We start from the raw sequence: 20,929 nt of genomic DNA, 5'->3' as shown, positions 1-20,929 counted from the left end.
AAGCTGTCGAAAAGACTCCATACGAATTATGGTTTGGAAAGCCTCCAAATGTGTCTTTTCTTAAGATTTGGGGATGTGAAGTATACGTCAAACGATTAATTTCAGACAAACTTCATCCAAAATCTGACAAATGTATCCTTGTGGGCTATCCAAAGGAAACAAAGGGGTATTACTTCTACAATACATCTGAGAACAAGGTGTTTGTTGCTCGAGATGGTGTCTTTTTGGAGAAAGATCACATTTCCAAAATGACAAGTGGGAGAAAAGTAGACCTCGAAGAAATTCGAGTCGAACAACAAACTCTAGAGAATGCTCAAGATGACATTCAGGATGAAACTCAGAGATCTTTAGAAGAATCTGGTGAGAATCATGGTCAAACTAGAAATGTTACCCCGCGTAGATCGCAAAGATATAGATCTCAACCGGAAAGGTACTTAGGTATTTTGACGAACGAGAGCTATGACGTTCTATTACTTGAAAGTGATGAACCTGCGACTTACAAACAAGCTATGACGAGCCCTAGCTCCAAGCAATGGCAAGAAGCCATGCAATCTGAATTAGACTCCATGTCTGAAAACCAAGTATGGGATTTGGTCGATTTGCCAGATGGTTACCAAGCCATTAGGAAGAAAATGGGTTTTCAAACTGAAAAAGGACAAGGATTGGAAACTTGAAGTTTTCAAAGCTAGATTGGTTGCAAAAGGTTACAGGCAAGTCCACGGTGTGGATTACGATGAAACCTTTTCACCAGTTGCAATGCTAAAGTCTATTCGGATAATGTTAGCAATCGCTGCATATTACGATTACGAAATATGACAGATGGATGTCAAAACTGCTTTCTTAAACGGCGTTTTAACAGAAACTGTGTTTATGACACAGCCTGAAGGTTTTGAGGATCCAAAGAATGCTAAAAAGTTATGCAAGCTAAAGAAGTCAATCTACGGATTGAAGCAGGCATCCAGGAGCTGGAATATACGTTTTGATGAAGCAGTCAGTGACTTTGGTTTCATCAAGAACGCAGACGAATCTTGTGTATACAAGAAGGTCAGTGGGAGAAAAATTGCTTTCCTAGTATTATATGTCGACGACATATTACTTATCGGAAATGACATTCCTATGTTGAACTCTGTCAAGATTTGGCTTGGGAAATGTTTTTCAATGAAAGATCTAGGAGAAGCACAGTACATATTGGGCATCAAGATTTACAGAGATAGATCTAAAAGGATGATTGGACTTAGTCAAAGCACTTATATCAATAAGGTGCTTGATAGGTTCAAGATGGCGGACTCCAAGCGAGGCTACCTACCCATGTCTCATGGAATGACTCTAAGCAAGACTCAGTGCCCAAAAACACTTGATGAGCGTAGACGAATGAATGGGATTCCATATGCATCATTGATTGGTTCAATAATGTATGCTATGATATGTACACGCCCGGATGTTGCGTATGCACTCAGTGCTACGAGCAGATACCAGTCAGACCCAGGGGAGGCGCATTGGACTGCTGCCAAGAATATTCTGAAGTACCTGAAAAGGCACAAAGATGACTTCCTGGTCTATGGTGGAGATGATGAATTAATTGTTAAAGGCTATACGGACGCAAGTTTCCAAACCGACAAAGATGATTTCAGATCACAGTCTGGGTTTGTCTTCTGCCTCAACAGAGGAGCAGTAAGCTGGAAAAGTGCTAAGCAAAGCACCATTGCGGATTCTACAACTGAAGCGGAGTACATTGCTGCACATGAAGCAGCAAAGGAAGCTATATGACTAAGGAAGTTCATAGGTGAACTTGGTGTAGTCCCCTCCATTAAAGGACCAATAGCCCTGTATTGTGATAATAACGGAGCCATTGCACAGGCAAAGGAGCCTAGACACCACCAGAGAGTCAAGCATGTACTTCGTAGATTTCACCTTCTACGAGAGTTTGTTGAAAGAAAAGAAGTCGAGATAAGCAAAATTGGAACTGATGACAACATATCAGATCCATTGACTAAACCTCTGCAGCAGGCGAAGCACAACTCGCACACTGCAGCTATGGGAATCAAGCATATTGGAGAATGGCTTTGATGTCTCTGTTTAATGTTTTAAAGTTTTAGAGTTTAAATCTTTGTAAAACATTATTGGTTAATCATTCACAATAAATGAAAAGAATTCATTTTTCTATTTAATTTATGGTTTATTAAATGATGAGTCCCTTCAATTTGACGATATATTCAAGATAGACTGTCAGGACCAGTCCTGTGACTAAGAAATGTCTATCAAGTGAACTTGAATGTCAAAGGTTGAAAATGGTCCCTAGTCGGAGTTTTCTATAAAATTGGACGCATAGAAAACGTTAGACGATTAGAATGCAAGATGACTAGTAGTTCTGTTTCTTGAACTATGTGGACATGGCAATGTCATAATCATTTGCATAGATACTTACTTTGGGAAGACTAGTATCGGACAAGACCTATGAAACTTTACTGTAAGAGATGAAAATCTGTCATAAGTAAATTTCATTAAAATTATTAGACACTAAATCCTCAATACCTGAGTGATTTGAGATTACTTGTTTGAGAACTGGTTGCTTTGACGTTCACCAACCGTCGCACCGTAAAAGGAGGCTATAAAGGCAACGCTCAGGTAATCACCTATCAAACGAAGTCTAATCTCAAGATCGCAAGATTGGGATTGTCCTCCCATAAATCGGGATGAGATGCTTAAAAGTTGTACAAGGCCACTCGGAGAGCTAGAAACTGTGAAATGCATGGCCGTGCTCGGATGAATCATAGGCTATGATTATCTGTTTATTTGATCAGTTGAACTCTGAAACCGAGGAACACCTCTGGACATAATAAGGATGACAACTCTTACCTTATGTTCAAGAGCAAGCATCGAGCGACAAAGGAATTAGGAAATGCACACTTGTCCCTAAGGACAAGTGGGAGACTGAAGGAAATAATGCCCTTGGTCCAAGTATGCATTCAATGATAAGTCTAATAAATGCGGTTCAGTATTAATTAACAAGTTAATAATTCAGTGAGATCAAGTGAGCTGAATGCCTAGCTAGAGGCCGCTTCAGTTCAAGTGGAATTAATGATATTAATCCACAGCTTACTCTTGACTGAACCCGTAGGGTCACACAAATAGTACGTAAACGGATCAAGTATTTAATGGCATTAAATACTCCATCTATGGATATTCGGAATCGACGGATCTTGGTTTCAGTGGGAGCTGAGATCGTCACAGGCAAGAAATGAATACTCCGGAAACGATGATATTGCCGGAAACGGAAATATGGATCGTATCGGAAATATAAATATTATCCAAGTCGTAGATGTTGCCGGAAACGAAAACATGGTACATATCGGGAAATATTATTGGAAATAGAAATATTGCCGGAATCGGAAATATTGCCGGAAACGGAAATATTGTCTGAATCGGAAATATTATCGGAATCGGAAAATAATTCCGGAAACGGAAATATTAAATATTTGTTCGAAACGGAAATTAATTCCGGAATCGGAAATGTTAAATATTGTTCGTATCGGAAATGAATTCCGGAATCGGAAAATTAATCGGAAGCGCGTCGTACGAATTAGCATCGGACGAGCTTGCTAGACGAAGGCCCAGCACGAAGCCAGGCCCACGTCCAGCAAGGGAAACGCGCGCCACAACACGCCAGCCCAAGGCTGCGCCAGGCCCACCGCAAGGCAGGCCCAGCGCGCGCCCAAGGCTGCGGCAGTCGTGGGCTGCGATGCTCGGGTTGTGCGCGCGCGCGCATGGCGCCCCTCGTGGGCTGCTGTGCGTGCGTGGGTGTTTGTGTTCACATACGAAACCTAAAACGTACAGGGTTCGTTTAATGATTAAATTCCTAATTCTATTTGATAAATTAATTAAATAAGAGTTTCATTAGGATTCTAATTTAATTAATTCGTATCCTAATAGGATTCCAATTCTCTTTCCATACCCCTATAAATATGTGGCCTGGGTTCACAATTTATAACGAGTTTTCAAGTATTCAAAGTGAGTTTTTTGAGAGAAAAATTCAGTCACATTCCTTGCTCAAAAGTGCCGAAACTTTTAGTACCTTAAGGGCGATTCTAGTTGGTCAATCTTAAGGCGGATCCGGACGTGCTGTGGACTATCTACGGAGGGACGACACTTGGAGTCCTAAAGACTTGTTCTTGTTTGGTTCGGGCGCAGCTAGGGAAGGCACGCAACAAAGAGTATGCATCTAAACTATGCTATATGATTATGTGTAAATAATATGTATTCCTGGCTAAATGGTTTTTCCGCATGATTTATGAATTGTCATATGTATCATAACCTAACACTAGATGCTAACATGCTCGCTGAGATTGTTGTGGGTGATGAGGTTAATTTGGCAAAGCTTGTAAAACATCACTTAAGACCTAGTAAAAATATGACCGAACAGAAATTGAACATTCGGGCCCTTGTGTTTTGCTTGTTGAATCATTATTTGCTGTCGAATAACAATGGCGAGTTCGGTGACATAAGGTTGATCTCCTTGATTAGCCAGATGGAAAGTTGCTATTCTATTATGCCGTTGGTTGTTGCCGAGACTTTGCTGAGTGCGGATGAGTTGAAGAAGAATGCCAAATCTGAATATTTTAAGGGGAGCCCCCTATTGCTGCAGGTAATCGATCTTTCTTTTGCGCACACATATTTTTTATATTTTTTCGTTCGTCCTGCCTGGAGCTGATTTTCAGCGCCCAGGGCTGGGCGTTAGAGTTTTTGGCGCCTGGTCCTGGGCGTTGAAACTGCGCCCCAGGTTTCGTTTGTTTGTTCATTATTTTTTGATCTGATCGTACCTGTTCCTTTTGCAGATTTGGCTCATGGAACGACTTAGGCTTTTAGAAACTCCTGTCGATCCTAAACATTATCGCCCTATAGCCTTGGGTAACTGAAAGTATTTGCACCGAGGCCAGGACGAGGCCGAGTGGGCCTCCTTTTTCACTCATGGTATTTGTTCTATTAAGTGGGTGGTACCGTGGTGGGGTTTGACTACTATGACGGGGGGTTCTGATGTGTCAGTTTATGTTTCTTTGTTGGGGCTATCTCGGCCCATCTATATCTTTCCTTACCGAGTCATGCGTCAATACGGCTTAAGGCAGACTATCCCATTTTCTGATACAGTACCACCTAAAGTAGCGGCCTTTTCACAAGCACGGGTTCAAGCACGGGCTAAGTATTATGATGGTCTCCCGCGTTGAGCCGTGGCTACAAATGGCTTTGTGGGTCTTTCTGAAAACTACAAGTTGTGGATGAGTTCCGATGATAAAACTGTGAGGACCGAGGCTCGAAATGGGGAGCCGACTGAGCTTTTGATACCTCGTATTCGGGTTAGGTATGAGGGCCGTGATTCTGCCAATCCTCGCACCCATGGTATTAAGACTGTGAAAGCTCGTCCTGATCGAAAGCGAAAGGAAGTTCCTCCCCGTTCCAGTTCTAGGCCTAAGAAGATGCCTAGCATGAAGGGGCCTGCCGTTGCTAAAAGAAATGCAAGCTCTCGCGGAGATCGTCGCCGGAACAATGTATGGGTTAGGAAAGCTCAGCTGCTAGTAGAACCAGTGACTAATCCAGTTGATGTTGATAATCCTTCCCCCACCATTGTTTGTGCCCTTGAGGCTGAGCGGGCTATAACTGTTCAAACTGAGAATGTTTCTGAAGCCTTGGAATCTTTGGAAGTTAGTGTCCAGGAGCCGGTTCTTATGGAGATTGATATAGGGGCAGCGCAGAAACCTGTGGGGGTGGACCCCGCGAATATTTCCCTCTACAAGACTTTATTTGATGATTCGGAAGAACTAGAGTAGTGTAGTTCTTGCTAGGGTGTAGGTGCCCTTTATTTATTTCAGTTGTGTTTGTTTTTTATTCCTTAGCACTTTTGTTTTCCTTCTTATCATTTTTTAATAAAGGCGTGTTTTATTCTTACTTTCATTTTTTGCTTCTCCTCTTTTTTCATTTTTTATATATTTGCTCATGTCTACCACTTTTGCACAACGTATATATTTTTTACCTGATTGGACCGAATCCACAAATAGGATTGCCTACGTATCTTTGTTAAATAATTTTAACTTAGAATCAGGTCACGCGTAGTTCTAGCTAGAATAAATTCTAGGATGCCGAATTTTAATAGATATGCTCTGAGGTGGAAACATACTATTTGATCGGTGAAATGAGTGAAGTTTTATCATTATTTTAATCTGCAGTTTTTGCCGTGAGCCGTGTATCTGCACATAAAAAACGAAATTCCATGTGTTTTTTTGTTTTTTTTGTACGGCTATTTTTGTATGCATATCTGAATACGTGCTGTACCCCCCAAGTGTTCGTTATTTTTCCGTTATGTGCGGATAAAATGACGGGCACTTCTGGGCAAAATTTAGCAGGCAGAGGGTTTCAACGCCCAGGCTGGGGCGTCAAAGATTTCGGCGCCCAGCCCTGGGCGTTGAAAATGATTTCTGGGCGGTCTTTTTTCGACGCTTTGCTTCACATGTTCTTGCATTTATTTCTTTTCTCTTTTTTTTTGTTTTACTTTTTTACTCGTATTGAAATCAATTTTGACGCTATTTCGGAGGCTTTTTTGACTGTTAGCGTGAGTCGCATTTTTGCCCGGATTAATTTTTTCTATTCATGACTCGAAACGGTTTTGAGAATGGGGTTAGTGTGCGGAAGATATAAAGATCTTTGTGTAGGCTTTTTGAGTGGGGCGAGGTGCGTGTTGACGTGGGGGCGGTGTTTATTTTTTTATGATTTTTTTTTGAGCAACATTTGCATTGTTTGGATTTGATTTCCTTTTTGATTTTTTTGGGTTGCATGGGTTAGACCCTTATGTTTTGGCAATATGATAGTGTAACGCCCGACCTCTAATTCAATAATTAAAGCATAATTAGCAGCGGAATTAACCGAATTGGTCGGGACATTACCAGCCGTAACTTCCTTTTCGGAAATTATAAGGCAAACATCAATCATAAGCCTTTAAATACTCCAAAATATATATAATAATCATTTATATTACCAAAATGAAAGTACATATCTTACTAAAAAGTCTTTAATTAAAATTTTTAAACTATTAGAACCGTAAACATAAACTAGGTGGATAATATTAAAGTGAAACTCCTCGCCACTACTCGTGTCCATCATCCCCCGCAGTACCTAAAACGGAAAACAAAACGGTGAGCCGAAGACTCAGTAACGAACTATTCTAGCAGCGTAAATTCATTTCAATTCATTTTATTTAATAACACAGGGAGAATAGAATAATTAAACATTTAATAAAACATCATAATCAATTCATTCATAAACTTTGCAATTTAACATGCTAGTTGTCGGCAAGTACGAACCGTGAAGGAATTCTCCACTGGGCCTGGGCCCATATATTAGAGCCTGGGCTCATCATCGTAACATGGGCCTAGGCCCTGAGCCTGGGCTCATAATGAAGGAAATAATGCCCTTGGTCCAAGTATGCATTCTATGTTAAGTCTAATAAATGCGGTTCAGTATTAATTAACAAGTTAATAATTCAGTGAGATCAAGTGAGCTGAATGCCTAGCTAGAGGCCGCTTCAGTTCAAGTGGAATTAATGATATTAATCCACAGCTTACTCTTGACTGAACCCGTAGGGTCACACAAATAGTACGTAAACGGATCAAGTATTTAATGGCATTAAATACTCCATCTATGAATATTCGGAACCGACGGATCTTGGTTTCAGTGGGAGCTAAGATCGTCACAGGCAAGAAATGAATACTCCGGAAACGATGATATTGCCGGAAACGGAAATATGGATCGTATCGGAAATATGAATATTATCCAAGTCGTAGATGTTGCCGGAAACGGAAACATGGTACGTATCGGAAAATATTATTGGAAATGGAAATATTACCAGAATCGGAAATATTGCCGGAAACGGAAATATTGTCAGAATCGGAAATATTACCGGAATCGGAAAATAATTCCGGAAACGGAAATATTAAATATTTGTTCGAAACGGAAATTAATTCCGGAATCGGAAATATTAAATATTGTTCGTATCGGAAATAAATTCCGGAACTGGAAATTTAATCGGAAGCGTATCGTACGAATTAGCATCGGACGAGGCCTGCCGGACGAAGGCCCAGCACGAAGCCGGGCCATCGCCCAGCAAGCACGCGCGCGCCACAAGCCCAGCCAAGGCAGCGCCCAGGCCTACCACAAGGCAGGCCCAGCGCGCGCCAAGGCCACCGTTGCGTGGGCCGCGCTGCGTGGGCTGCTGCTCGCACGCGCATGGGCAGCCCTTGTGGCTGCCGTGTGTGTGTGAGTTTGTGCTCATGCGTGATTCCTAAATCTACAAGAGTCAGTGTATGATTAAATTTCTATTCCTAATTGGATAAATTAATTAAATAGAATTCATGTAGGATTCTAATTTCAATTAATTCGTATCCTACTAGGATTACGATTCCTTTTCCATAACTCTATAAATAAAGGCCTAGGGGTCATAATTTATACACAAGTTTCAAAGTATTCAAAAGTGAGTTTTTTGAGAGAAAATTAAAACACACATCTTGCTCATAAAGTGCCGAAATTTTTTAGTACCTTAAGGGCGATTCTAGTTGGTCAATCTTAAGGCGGATCCGGACGTGCTGTGGACTATCTACGGAGGGACGACACTTGGAGTCCTAAAGACTTGTTCTTGTTCGGTTCGGGCGCAGCTAGGGAGGGCACGCAACAAAGAGTATGCATCTAAATTATGCTATATGATTATGTGTAAATAATATGTTGTCCTGGGTTAATGGTTGTTTCCGCATGATCTATGTAATGTCATATGTATCATAACCTAACAGTGGTATCAGAGCCCCTTATTATTTTCATAATCTAAATTGCATGAACATGGTTAAATATTACAAATTTGCAAGAATTAAAAGGGGTGATTAATTTTCGTAATTGTTAATTAATTGCAAATTGCGTTTATTTAATTATACGTACGCAGTTTTTCGGCAGTTTCTTCGTTACTCATCCGAATTGAGTGATTTTTGTGTCAATTCCGCATGTAAAAGGCATTCTAAAATTTTGACAAAAAAAGTATTTTTCTGCCGAACCCAGAATTCTCAAATTCGAAGCCTAACTATGACTTTTCGAAGGTTTTAGTTTTTCGAATGCAAAATTTCGTAAATTTAAGATGTTAAATTAAATATTTGCGATTCTTGTTGATAAATCTTGAATTTTTGATTGACCTACTGCATATGTTTAACAAGTTTGAATGCCTAGTCTTGTTAATTATGCAATCTAATTTGTAATTATGATTAATTTGTTGAAAATTAGAATAATTTAGAATTAATTTGATTTTCATAATTAATTGTAATTTAATTAGAAACCTATGATTAAAAACCACCATAAAAATTGTAAATTTACGATAAATTTTAAATTTTTATGACCTAGACTTGAATCCATAACAATCGGAAATCAATTGGATAATAAATTTTCGATTTTTCGCCCTAAAATTATGAAATTAATAATATTTATTAATTTGTCATTAATTTTAAATATAAATTTTAAATTTTTATGCGATTCGTTCATATAACTTGCACGCACGAAGTAATGGACGCTTCGTGTTACCCTTAAGGGGTGTTGTATAATGCGGGCATGCGACGACGAGCAAGGGAGCTCGTCGCCCGTGCGGCACGAATGCAATGAGCAAGGGCGTAGTGCACGAGCACAAGGCAGCAGCCCTGCCTTGTGTCGTGTGCCACGAGCAATGAACGAATGGGCATGGGCGAAGGGCGAGCCAAGGCAGTCGCGTGTGGGCAGCAAGCGAGCTGCGCCACAGCGCGCGCTGCCTCGCACAAAAGCGCGCAGCCTCGCGCGCAGCGAGCGCAAGCTCGCGTGCCACGAGCGCTGCGCCCAGCATCACTCGCGCGCACAGCGCGCGATGTCGCGCGCCCAGCGAGCGATGTCGCGCGCCAGCGAGCGATGGCTCGCGCCAGCGAGCGATGGCTCGCGCGCACAGCGAGCGATGGCTCGCGCGCACAGCGAGCGATGTCGCGCGCCCAGCGAGCGATGTCGCGCGCCCAGCGAGCGATGGCTCGCGCGCCCAGCGAGCGATGTCGCGCGCCCAGCGAGCGATGTCGCGCGCGCGCACTGCGAGCGATAGCTCGCGTGCGATGAGCGCTGGCGCGCGCAGCGAGCACGATGTGTGCGGAGGCTTGCGATAGGGAAGCAGCAGCTATGCGACGAGCGCATGGGCTGCGCGCACATGGCCAGCAATGGCTGTGTGCGTACGGTCCATGGGCGTGCAACGCGTAGGGTGTTTGCGTTACGATTAGATCGTTTTGAATGTTTAATTTGAAAATTTCAGTTCACGTAATTTTAATTAATTTTAAAATTAATAATTTGAATTATTTTCTTGGATTTTAATTTTGAATATTATAATTATAATAAATGTTATTTATTCTAATTATTTTACTAAAATTAAAATCATGAATTAATTTAAATACGACTGAAATTAAATTAAATTTTTGGATTCAATTATAAATTGATATGAGCTTTAAATTTTAATTAAATTTGTATGTTTCCGGTTGGACTAGAAATACATTTTATGTTTAAAATTGGTAAAGCATATGAATTTATTGGTTTAAGTGGGAGCGCTTTTTAGTCATAAACTCTTGATTAGGTCTACAAATCCTTAAGGTTAAAACAACTTGATTAGAATTAATAAGGACTGAATAATTGGTAGATTATTGGTGCCCTTGATTAATTGCTGCAAATGTTTACGTGATGCATAATGTGTTTTACTAACCAGCTATGTGGGCCATTCATGATAATGAATGGGTGAATGGTATATATTGTATATGTACTGTTTTGCAGGTTATGAAGTGACTAGTATGGCCCAAATAGGATAGAAAATATGGTCTGCGTACCATTAATTTGAATGTAATTGGTCTAAAGTACCAAAGTTATTTTTCAATTCAAATATGGTCTGCGAACCATCAAATAGTTGTAATTAGTTATGGCTTATCCTATTTGAAGAAAAATGGTGCCTCCCACGGAGATTTTCAAGACGGACTTTGAAGTCAAAGCTTCAAGATGAAGTCGGGCCATACTAGATCACAAATATCTTATGCATGTTTTAAGTTATTTATTGCTTTAAATATGTCTTAAAATGCATGAGATCAAAAGCTTGATTATGTTGCATGATTAAGGATTTTAGTTCACTTAAAATCTAACCAACATAGTAAGAGCCTTAAGTTCCAAACTTAAAAATTGAGTTAAAAGGTGCCATGCCAAAATATACACTTGCTTGGATATCCTTTACATCAATCTAGTAATAGTTTTCGCTCAGCGAGGTGTTACTTATTGGTCCTAAAGGGGCAAGGTACACAAATAATTGTGAGTACATGTTAGTTTTGGTGAAACTCAACGATATAAGTAAGGAGTCCTTTTATGTCGTGGCAAATTCGATAGGTTTACCTAATAAGTTCTTAGACGTACCTATCAACCAAGAATAGTTTCTAGACTATTAGCAAAAGGCTTTTGCTTACCTAAGATGTTCTAGGATTAAGTCGACAAACTGTGCTTAGTTCTTCAATGATTTTAGGATCTTGGAATCATTTTATTCACACCTGCCGGAACACATAACTTGAATAAAATGCTTAATAAACATTGAATTATGCATGTATGCTAGAATTTAAGTTTATTAAGAGAAACTGTGAATGGTTATTTATTTGTTTATTCTTTTCAATTGTAGTTTTTAATATGGCAAACAACAATTCATTCAACATTCGATCAATTCTCGAAAAGGAGAAGTTGAACGGGAAAAACTTCCTTGACTGGCAAAGGAACTTGCAAATAGTTCTTATGCAGGAAGAAAAGGAGTATGTCCTAGATGAGGCGATGCCCGAAGCTCCTGGCGACGGGGTCACTCAGGCTGCCCTCAATCGTTGGATTGATGCCAACAAGGATGTGAAATGTCTAATGCTCGCCACCATGAGTGCAGATCTGCAGAAAACGTTCATCAACTCAGATGCTTTCACAATCATCAGTGAGTTGAAGAACATGTTCCAAGATCTGGCTCGAGTCGAAAGATTCGAGACTCATAGGCAAATTCTTGAGACCAAGCTTAAGAAAGGCGAGCCCGTAAGTCCACATGTTCTCAAAATGATTGGACTCATTGAGAATATGAGTCGGCTGGATCAGCAATTTTCTCAGGAAATGGCTATAGACACCATCCTCCATTCTCTTCATAGCGGGTATGATCAGTTCAAACTGAACTACAGTATGAATAGTCTGGACAAAACGCTCACTGAGCTTCACGGTATGCTGAAGACCGCTGAAAAGACGCTCAAAAGTGATAAGCAGGATGTGCTTATGGTGCGTGGGGGCAAGTTCAAGAAATCTGGAAAGAAGAGGAATGCTAAGAAAGGTGGCAACAAGGCCAGCCCAACTAAGCAAACTGGCGCCAAATCTGCAAAGAGGAAGGTCAGTCAACCCACTTCTGAATCCGAATGCTTCTACTGCAAGAAGAAGGGGCATTGGAAGAGAGATTGCTTGAAGCTAAAGGAAGATCATAAGAACGGAACAGTCGTTCCATCTTCAGGTATTTTCGTTATAGACTGTATACTTGCTAATTCAACTTCTTGGGTATTAGATACAGGTTGTGGCTCACACTTATGTTCCAATCCACAGGGACTAAGAAGAAGTAGAAAGTTAAGCAAGGGTGAAGTCGACCTACGAGTGGGAAATGGAGCACGGATTGCTGCATTAGCCGTAGGAACTTACTATTTGTCGTTGCCCTCCGGGCTAGTTTTGGAACTGGAAGAATGTTTCCATGTTCCAAGTCTTACTAAAAACATCATTTCAGTTTCTTGCTTAGATGCTAAGGGATTTTCCTTTATAATAAAAGACAATAGTTGTTCGTTTTATTTTAAAGAGATGTTTTATGGATCTGCTAGATTAGTCAATGGACTTTATTTATTAGATCACGACAAACAAGTATATAACATAAATACCAAAAAGGCCAAAAAGGATGATTCAGATCTCACCTATCTGTGGCATTGTCGATTAGGCCATATAAACTTGAAACGCTTAGAAAGACTTCAAAGGGAAGGAATTCTAGAACCATTTGACTTAGAGGATTATGGTAAATGCGAATCATGTTTACTTGGCAAAATGACAAAGCAACCTTTCTCTAAAGTTGGAGAAAGAGCAAATGAACTATTGGGTTTAATCCATACAGATGTATGTGGACCAATGAGTACAAATGCTAGAGGTGGTTTCAGCTACTTTATCACTTTCACTGATGACTTCAGTAGGTATGGTTATGTCTACCTAATGAAGCATAAGTCTGAATCCTTTGACAAATTCAAGGAATTTCAGAGTGAAGTAGAGAATCAATTAGGCAAGAAGATTAAGGCACTGCGGTCTGATAGAGGCGGTGAATATCTGAGCTATGAATTTGATGACCATCTGAAAGAATGTGGAATTCTATCAGAATTGACTCCTCCTGGAACACCACAATGGAACGGTGTGTCAGAACGGAGGAACAGAACCTTGCTAGACATGGTCAGGTCAATGATGGGTCAGGCCGAACTTCCATTAGAATTTTGGGGACATGCACTAAATACAGCTGCACTCACTATAAATAGAGCTCCGTCTAAAGCTGTCGAAAAGACTCCATACGAATTATGGTTTGGAAAGCCTCCAAATGTGTCTTTTCTTAAGATTTGGGGATGTGAAGTATACGTCAAACGATTAATTTCAGACAAACTTCATCCAAAATCTGACAAATGTATCCTTGTGGGCTATCCAAAGGAAACAAAGGGGTATTACTTCTACAATACATCTGAGAACAAAGTGTTTGTTGCTCGAGATGGTGTCTTTTTGGAGAAGGATCACATTTCCAAAATGACAAGTGGGAGAAAAGTAGACCTCGAAGAAATTCGAGTCGAACAACAAACTCTAGAGAATGCTCAAGATGACATTCAGGATGAAACTCAGAGATCTTTAGAAGAATCTGGTGAGAATCATGGTCAATCTAGAAATGTTACCCCGCGTAGATCGCAAAGATATAGATCTCAACCGGAAAGGTACTTAGGTATTTTGACGAACGAGAGCTATGACGTTCTATTACTTGAAAGTGATGAACCTGCGACTTACAAGCAAGCTATGACGAGCCCTAGCTCCAAGCAGTGGCAAGAAGCCATGCAATCTGAATTAGACTCCATGTCTGAAAACCAAGTATGGGATTTGGTCGATTTGCCAGATGGCTACCAAGCCATTGGAAGCAAATGGGTTTTCAAACTGAAAAAGGACAAGGATGGGAAACTTGAAGTTTTCAAAGCTAGATTGGTTGCAAAAGGTTACAGGCAAGTCCACGGTGTGGATTACGATGAAACCTTTTCACCAGTTGCAATGCTAAAGTCTATTCGAATAATGTTAGCAATCGCTGCATATTACGATTACGAAATATGGCAGATGGATGTCAAAACTGCTTTCTTAAACGGCGTTTTAACAGAAACTGTGTTTATGACACAGCCTGAAGGTTTTGAGGATCCAAAGAATGCTAAAAAGGTATGCAAGCTAAAGAAGTCAATCTACGGGTTGAAGCAGGCATCCAGGAGCTGGAATATACGTTTTGATGAAGCAGTCAGTGACTTTGGTTTCATCAAGAACGCGGACGAATCTTGTGTATACAAGAAGGTCAGTGGGAGCAAAATTGCTTTCCTAGTATTATATGTCGACGACATATTGCTTATCGGAAATGACATTCCTATGTTGAACTCTGTCAAGATTTGGCTTGGGAAATGTTTTTCGATGAAGGATCTAGGAGAAGCACAGTACATATTGGGCATCAAGATTTACAGAGATAGATCTAAAAAGATGATTGGACTTAGTCAAAGCACTTATATCAATAAGGTGCTTGATAGGTTCAAGATGGCGGACTCCAAGCGAGGCTACCTACCCATGTCTCATGGAATGACTCTAAGCAAGACTCAGTGCCCAAAAACACTTGATGAGCGTAGACGAATGAATGGGATTCCATATGCATCATTGATTGGTTCAATAATGTATGCTATGATATGTACACGCCCGGATGTTGCGTACGCACTCAGTGCTACGAGCAGATACCAGTCAGACCCAGGAGAGGCGCATTGGACTGCTGCCAAGAACATTCTGAAGTACCTGAAAAGGCACAAAGATGACTTCCTGGTCTATGGTGGAGATGATGAATTAATTGTTAAAGGCTATACGGACGCAAGTTTCCAAACCGACAAAGATGATTTCAGATCACAGTCTGGGTTTGTCTTCTGCCTCAACGGAGGAGCAGTAAGCTGGAAAAGTGCTAAGCAAAGCACCATTGCGGATTCTACAACTGAAGCGGAGTACATTGCTGCACATGAAGCAGCAAAGGAAGCTATATGGCTAAGGAAGTTCATAGGAGAACTTGGTGTAGTCCCCTCCATTAAAGGACCAATAGCCCTGTATTGTGATAATAACGGAGCTATTGCACAGGCAAAAGAGCCTAGACACCACCAGAGAGTCAAGCATGTACTTCGTAGATTTCACCTTCTACGAGAGTTCGTTGAAAGAAAAGAAGTCGAGATAAGCAAAATTGGAACTGATGACAACATATCAGATCCATTAACTAAACCTCTGCCGCAAGCGAAGCACAACTCGCACACTGCAGCTATGGGAATCAAGCATATTGGAGAATGGCTTTGATGTCTCTGTTTAATGTTTTAAAGTTTTAGAGTTTAAATCTTTGTAAAACATTATTGGTTAATCATTCACAATAAATGAAAGGAATTCATTTTTCCATTTAATTTGTGGTTTATTAAATGATGAGTCCCTTCAACTTGACGATATATTCAAGATAGACTGTCAGGACCAGTCCTGTGACTAAGAAATGTCTATCAAGTGAACTTGAATGTCAAAGGTTGAAAATGGTCCCTAATCGGAGTTTTCTATAAAATTGGACGCATAGAAAACGTTAGACGATTAGAATGCAAGATGACTAGTAGTTCTGTTTCTTGAACTATGTGGACATGGCAATGTCATAATCATTTGCATAGATACTTACTTTGGGAAGACTAGTATCGGACAAGACCTATGAAACTTTACTGTAAGAGATGAAAGTCTGTCATAAGTAAATTTCATTAAATTATTAGACACTAAATCCTCAATACCTGAGTGATTTGAGATTACTTGTTTGAGAACTGGTTGCTTTGACGTTGACCAACCGTCGCACCGTAAAAGGAGGCTATAAAGGCAACGCTCAGGTAATCACCTATCAAACGAAGTCTAATCTCAAGATCGCAAGATTGGGATTGTCCTCCCATAAATCGGGATGAGATGCTTAAAAGTTGTACAAGGCCACTCGGAGAGCTAGAAACTGTGAAATGCATGGCCGTGCTCGGATGAATCATAGGCTACGATTATCTGTTTATTTGATCAGTTGAACTCTGAAACCGAGGAACACCTCTGGACATAATAAGGATGACAACTCTTACCTTATGTTCAAGAGCAAGCATCGAGCGACAAAGGAATTAGGAAATGCACACTTGTCCCTAAGGACAAGTGGGAGACTGAAGGAAATAATGCCCTTGGTCCAAGTATGCATTCTATGTTAAGTCTAATAAATGCGGTTCAGTATTAATTAACAAGTTAATAATTCAGTGAGATCAAGTGAGCTGAATGCCTAGCTAGAGGCCGCTTCAGTTCAAGTGGAATTAATGATATTAATCCACAGCTTACTCTTGACTGAACCCGTAGGGTCACACAAATAGTACGTAAACGGATCAAGTATTTAATGGCATTAAATACTCCATCTATGAATATTCGGAACCGACTGATCTTGGTTTCAGTGGGAGCTAAGATCGTCACAGGCAAGAAATGAATACTCCGGAAACGATGATATTGCCGGAAACGGAAATATGGATCGTATCGGAAATATGAATATTATCCAAGTCGTAGATGTTGCCGGAAACGGAAACATGGTACGTATCGGAAAATATTATTGGAAATGGAAATATTACCAGAATCGGAAATATTGCCGGAAACGGAAATATTGTCAGAATCGGAAATATTACCGGAATCGGAAAATAATTCCGGAAACGGAAATATTAAATATTTGTTCGAAACGGAAATTAATTCCGGAATCGGAAATATTAAATATTGTTCGTATCGGAAATAAATTCCGGAACTGGAAATTTAATCGGAAGCGTATCGTACGAATTAGCATCGGACGAGGCCTGCCGGACGAAGGCCCAGCACGAAGCCGGGCCATCGCCCAGCAAGCACGCGCGCGCCACAAGCCCAGCCAAGGCAGCGCCCAGGCCTACCACAAGGCAGGCCCAGCGCGCGCCAAGGCCACCGTTGCGTGGGCCGCGCTGCGTGGGCTGCTGCTCGCACGCGCATGGGCAGCCCTTGTGGCTGCCGTGTGTGTGTGAGTTTGTGCTCATGCGTGATTCCTAAATCTACAAGAGTCAGTGTATGATTAAATTTCTATTCCTAATTGGATAAATTAATTAAATAGAATTCATGTAGGATTCTAATTTCAATTAATTCGTATCCTACTAGGATTACGATTCCTTTTCCATAACTCTATAAATAAAGGCCTAGGGGTCATAATTTATACACAAGTTTCAAAGTATTCAAAAGTGAGTTTTTTGAGAGAAAATTAAAACACACATCTTGCTCATAAAGTGCCGAAATTTTTTAGTACCTTAAGGGCGATTCTAGTTGGTCAATCTTAAGGCGGATCCGGACGTGCTGTGGACTATCTACGGAGGGACGACACTTGGAGTCCTAAAGACTTGTTCTTGTTCGGTTCGGGCGCAGCTAGGGAGGGCACGCAACAAAGAGTATGCATCTAAATTATGCTATATGATTATGTGTAAATAATATGTTGTCCTGGGTTAATGGTTGTTTCCGCATGATCTATGTAATGTCATATGTATCATAACCTAACACATAAACCATGGGAGCCTGGGCTCGTAATCCATGGGTGGACAGATGTCCGTGGTGCATGCATGACCGATAGATAGGAAGATGGTAAATTATATACCGCCAGACCAACCAGGTCTTTCACTTTCATTTATCATGTTTTATGTATTTTTACTAAGCCTTGGCTTGTATTTCAGTTGAAATAACATAATTCTAGTAGAAAAACATTCATTTGAGGCGTCACTTTTATATTCATTTGCGGCGTTTTTGGCGTAGCAGCAAATAGAGTGGCAGCAAATGCATAGGATTGATTTGCGGCGTTAAAAAACGCCTCTAATTAATGATTCATTTGCGGCGTATACGTAGAAAAACGCCTCAAATTAATAGTATTGTTAGGCGGCGTTTTGTACCTAAACGCCTCAAACTTTGTAAAATTTCAGGAGTTAAAACGCTGCGAATAATGTGTAATTTTGTTTTATAAAATAATTTATTTTCTATATTCAATAAGCCAAAAAATGTAGAACCTGTACTCACGCCACATTTATACAATGTCCAAAAGTATCATCAACCACCAATAACTTCCAATAAACTTTGATTTTTACATATAATACCACCATCATATGTTTACAAAAATAAACCAACTAAATAGTTTCAAGTCGATAATAAATATATCTTTCAAGTCGATAATTCAAAATCTCATGCTAAAAATACAGAGCACAATTCTCCATCTTTATCACTGTTGTTCGCTTGATTCACGCTTTCCTTCAGCTTCCTTAATCTCGTCACCACTCTCCTCCTCAGTAGATAGATTTGTGCATGGTCTGTTAAAAAGTGGTGTAATAGTCAACATTGTGATACAAAAACAACAGTACTTCAAAGAGAACCAAATAAAGTGATAGGACAGGTTAACTGCCGTGCCAAACATTCAATAAGCTACCTTGCCATTACTCTGTTTTCCATTTATGAGGCAAATTTTTAGAGGATTCTCAAGCGTAAATAAAATACTTCTACTACAAAGTTTCACAATCACGTGGCATATGGGGGAAAATTGTGCAACTACAATCCCCCCACTGACAGGAGTACAGCACGCTGAGATTTCTCTCTTATGTGACAAAATAGGATAAGATGATCTCATTTCTAAAGCAATACTGCAATAATGTTTGTCTCGCAACGCTGCAAGCCTGTCACTTACTAAGGGACAAATAGGTAGTGGGGTAACACTTCCCTTAAGAGAAGTCATACTACTTTTTATGCCATACTTACTAGGCTGGCAATTTCCATAAGAAGCTAGTGAAAAGAAGAGTACACTGCTATATTTGAAAAGGCGTATAGATGATCCAAAAGCGCAAGGTATGCTATTTAAAGTGCTCAAAGCCTCAGACGATGACTCGGGATATTTTCCACGTGAAACCGAAAACATTTGACAACTTATATAGCAGGGACACATAATCCCAGTATCTTCAGACAAGAAGTTCAATGCCTATTTGGAAGAATATAAATCAGGTTCAAGCAAACCTAAACTCTAACCTAACAATAACTACAAAATGATAAAAGATACTCCTTTAGCATTTTGTAGTTATTGTAAGGTTAAGGTATAGGTTTGTAGTTAATAAGGTTAGGTTAAGGTTAAGGTCTCGCAGAAAGTTAAGGTTTAGTAAAGATACCTGTTTTGTAAGATTGCAGGCACGGTCAGGTGAATTCAAAATCTCATAATAGAACACAGAGAAGTTTAGAGCAAGCCCAAGCCTAATGGAATGAGTAGGGGCCAATTCAGCAAGAGCAATGTCCTTGAACAAAACAAAAAAACTGGAGTCAGCACAACTGAACCACAAGAATACTGTGATAAATGCAGTAGAAAAATATCAATACCAATACATCATGAAATATAAAACCCACCCGAGCAGACTTGTAAGCCAACAGGGTATTCTCAGTAGCCTCCTTATGCTCAACTCTTGTCTTGAACTCAGCAAGGTACCTGTGATAGTCACCCTTCCTGTAAATATGGTATGCCACATCTAAACATAAATTAAGTTTACAAGTCTTGACTCCCTGTATACAACAATCAACAATGACATCAACATCATCCTAATACTCATTAAGTACTGCAGCAACATCAACATTAACATTTTAAAGAGGCAGCAGTGCAGTAACATCAACATTTTAATTTTTAACAAGCAGGCAGCACTGTAGCAGTAGCAGTAGCAGTAGCAGTTTTAATCTATAGTCCAAACAAACAAACGTACATAAGGCAACACCGCAGTAGTAGTAGTTTTAACCTCCTTCACTTTCAACTTGTGGTTTCTTCCCCTGCCTTTTCTTTTTAGCATTTGTTAAATCCTTCACAATTACAGGCTCATCTGAATGACCAGAAAAAAAAAACTGAATTATTTCATTACCCTAAACACAACTTATGGCCAGCAACAGAAAAAAAAGCCTAACTCTTAATAACCAGAAAAAAAAACTAAACTATATGCTGATTCTTGTATTGCTAGTTATCATGTGTGTTCCATTTGCTATTTTCTTTTCTTCTTATTTGATCAGGCAGTTTCTCTAGAGCAGATTAGCAATGAGGAATATCAGAACTAAGTATATTAATCAGATAAAGTGCAGTCACTTGTGTACTGTCATTACTAAAACTATATGCTTAATTGCTTATAGTTCCTTTATGAGTGGCTAGATTATTAATCAAATGCTGTTGAAATGGTAAGTATACAAATTGTAAGTGTATACTCTACTACTCTCGCACCAAAAATCCTTCAACCAACAAAACAACATCTAAATTATTTGAGACAAAAACCCCAGAAGTCAACCAAAACAAATTAATAAATTTGCAGCTATGCGGGAAAATTGCAATCAAATAGAGAAAGGAAAAGAAACCATAAAAAAATCCCTCAAAGACGAGGCCATGCTTGACTTAATAATCAGCGTTTAGGCTCGAGTAAGCTATTTATCTCATTTTTTCCTTACCTTGCTAAATACATACACATCAAGCAGACTACATGAGTTG

At 40.0% G+C, this 20,929-nt stretch overlaps 1 protein-coding gene across 2 annotated transcripts; it reads right to left on the bottom strand.

Annotated features, from left to right (window-relative positions):
• Positions 1-18,462: 18,462 nt before the first annotated feature.
• LOC110785804 (14-3-3 protein 4-like) lies at positions 18,463-20,322 on the bottom strand. 2 transcript variants are annotated; one of them, XM_056830608.1, is made up of 4 exons: positions 20,166-20,322; positions 19,819-19,897; positions 19,519-19,709; positions 18,463-18,722 (listed from the first exon to the last, which is right to left on the bottom strand). In XM_056830608.1, coding segments are annotated over exons 1-4 (339 nt in total). In that variant the 5' UTR covers positions 20,168-20,322; the 3' UTR covers positions 18,463-18,655. The 2 variants fall into 2 exon arrangements, with proteins under 2 accessions (XP_056686586.1, XP_056686587.1); XM_056830609.1 differs by having other exon boundaries at positions 18,463-18,743; positions 19,587-19,709.
• Positions 20,323-20,929: the final 607 nt, after the last annotated feature.

This window comes from Spinacia oleracea, chromosome 6, assembly GCF_020520425.1.
Source record: "Spinacia oleracea cultivar Varoflay chromosome 6, BTI_SOV_V1, whole genome shotgun sequence".
Taxonomy (NCBI): Eukaryota; Viridiplantae; Streptophyta; class Magnoliopsida; order Caryophyllales; family Amaranthaceae; genus Spinacia; species Spinacia oleracea.
Note: the sequence above shows the minus strand (reverse complement) of the source record. Positions and strands in the feature narration are given on the sequence as shown.

Coding starts and splice junctions, on each gene's coding strand:
- LOC110785804 (XM_056830608.1), bottom strand. Junction 19,710..19,818: donor TGGCTTACAAGTCTGCTCGG/GTGGGTTTTATA, acceptor GTTTTGTTCAAG/GACATTGCTCTTGCTGAATT. Junction 18,723..19,518: donor ACCTTATTAACTACAAACCT/ATACCTTAACCT, acceptor AAATCTATCTAC/TGAGGAGGAGAGTGGTGACG.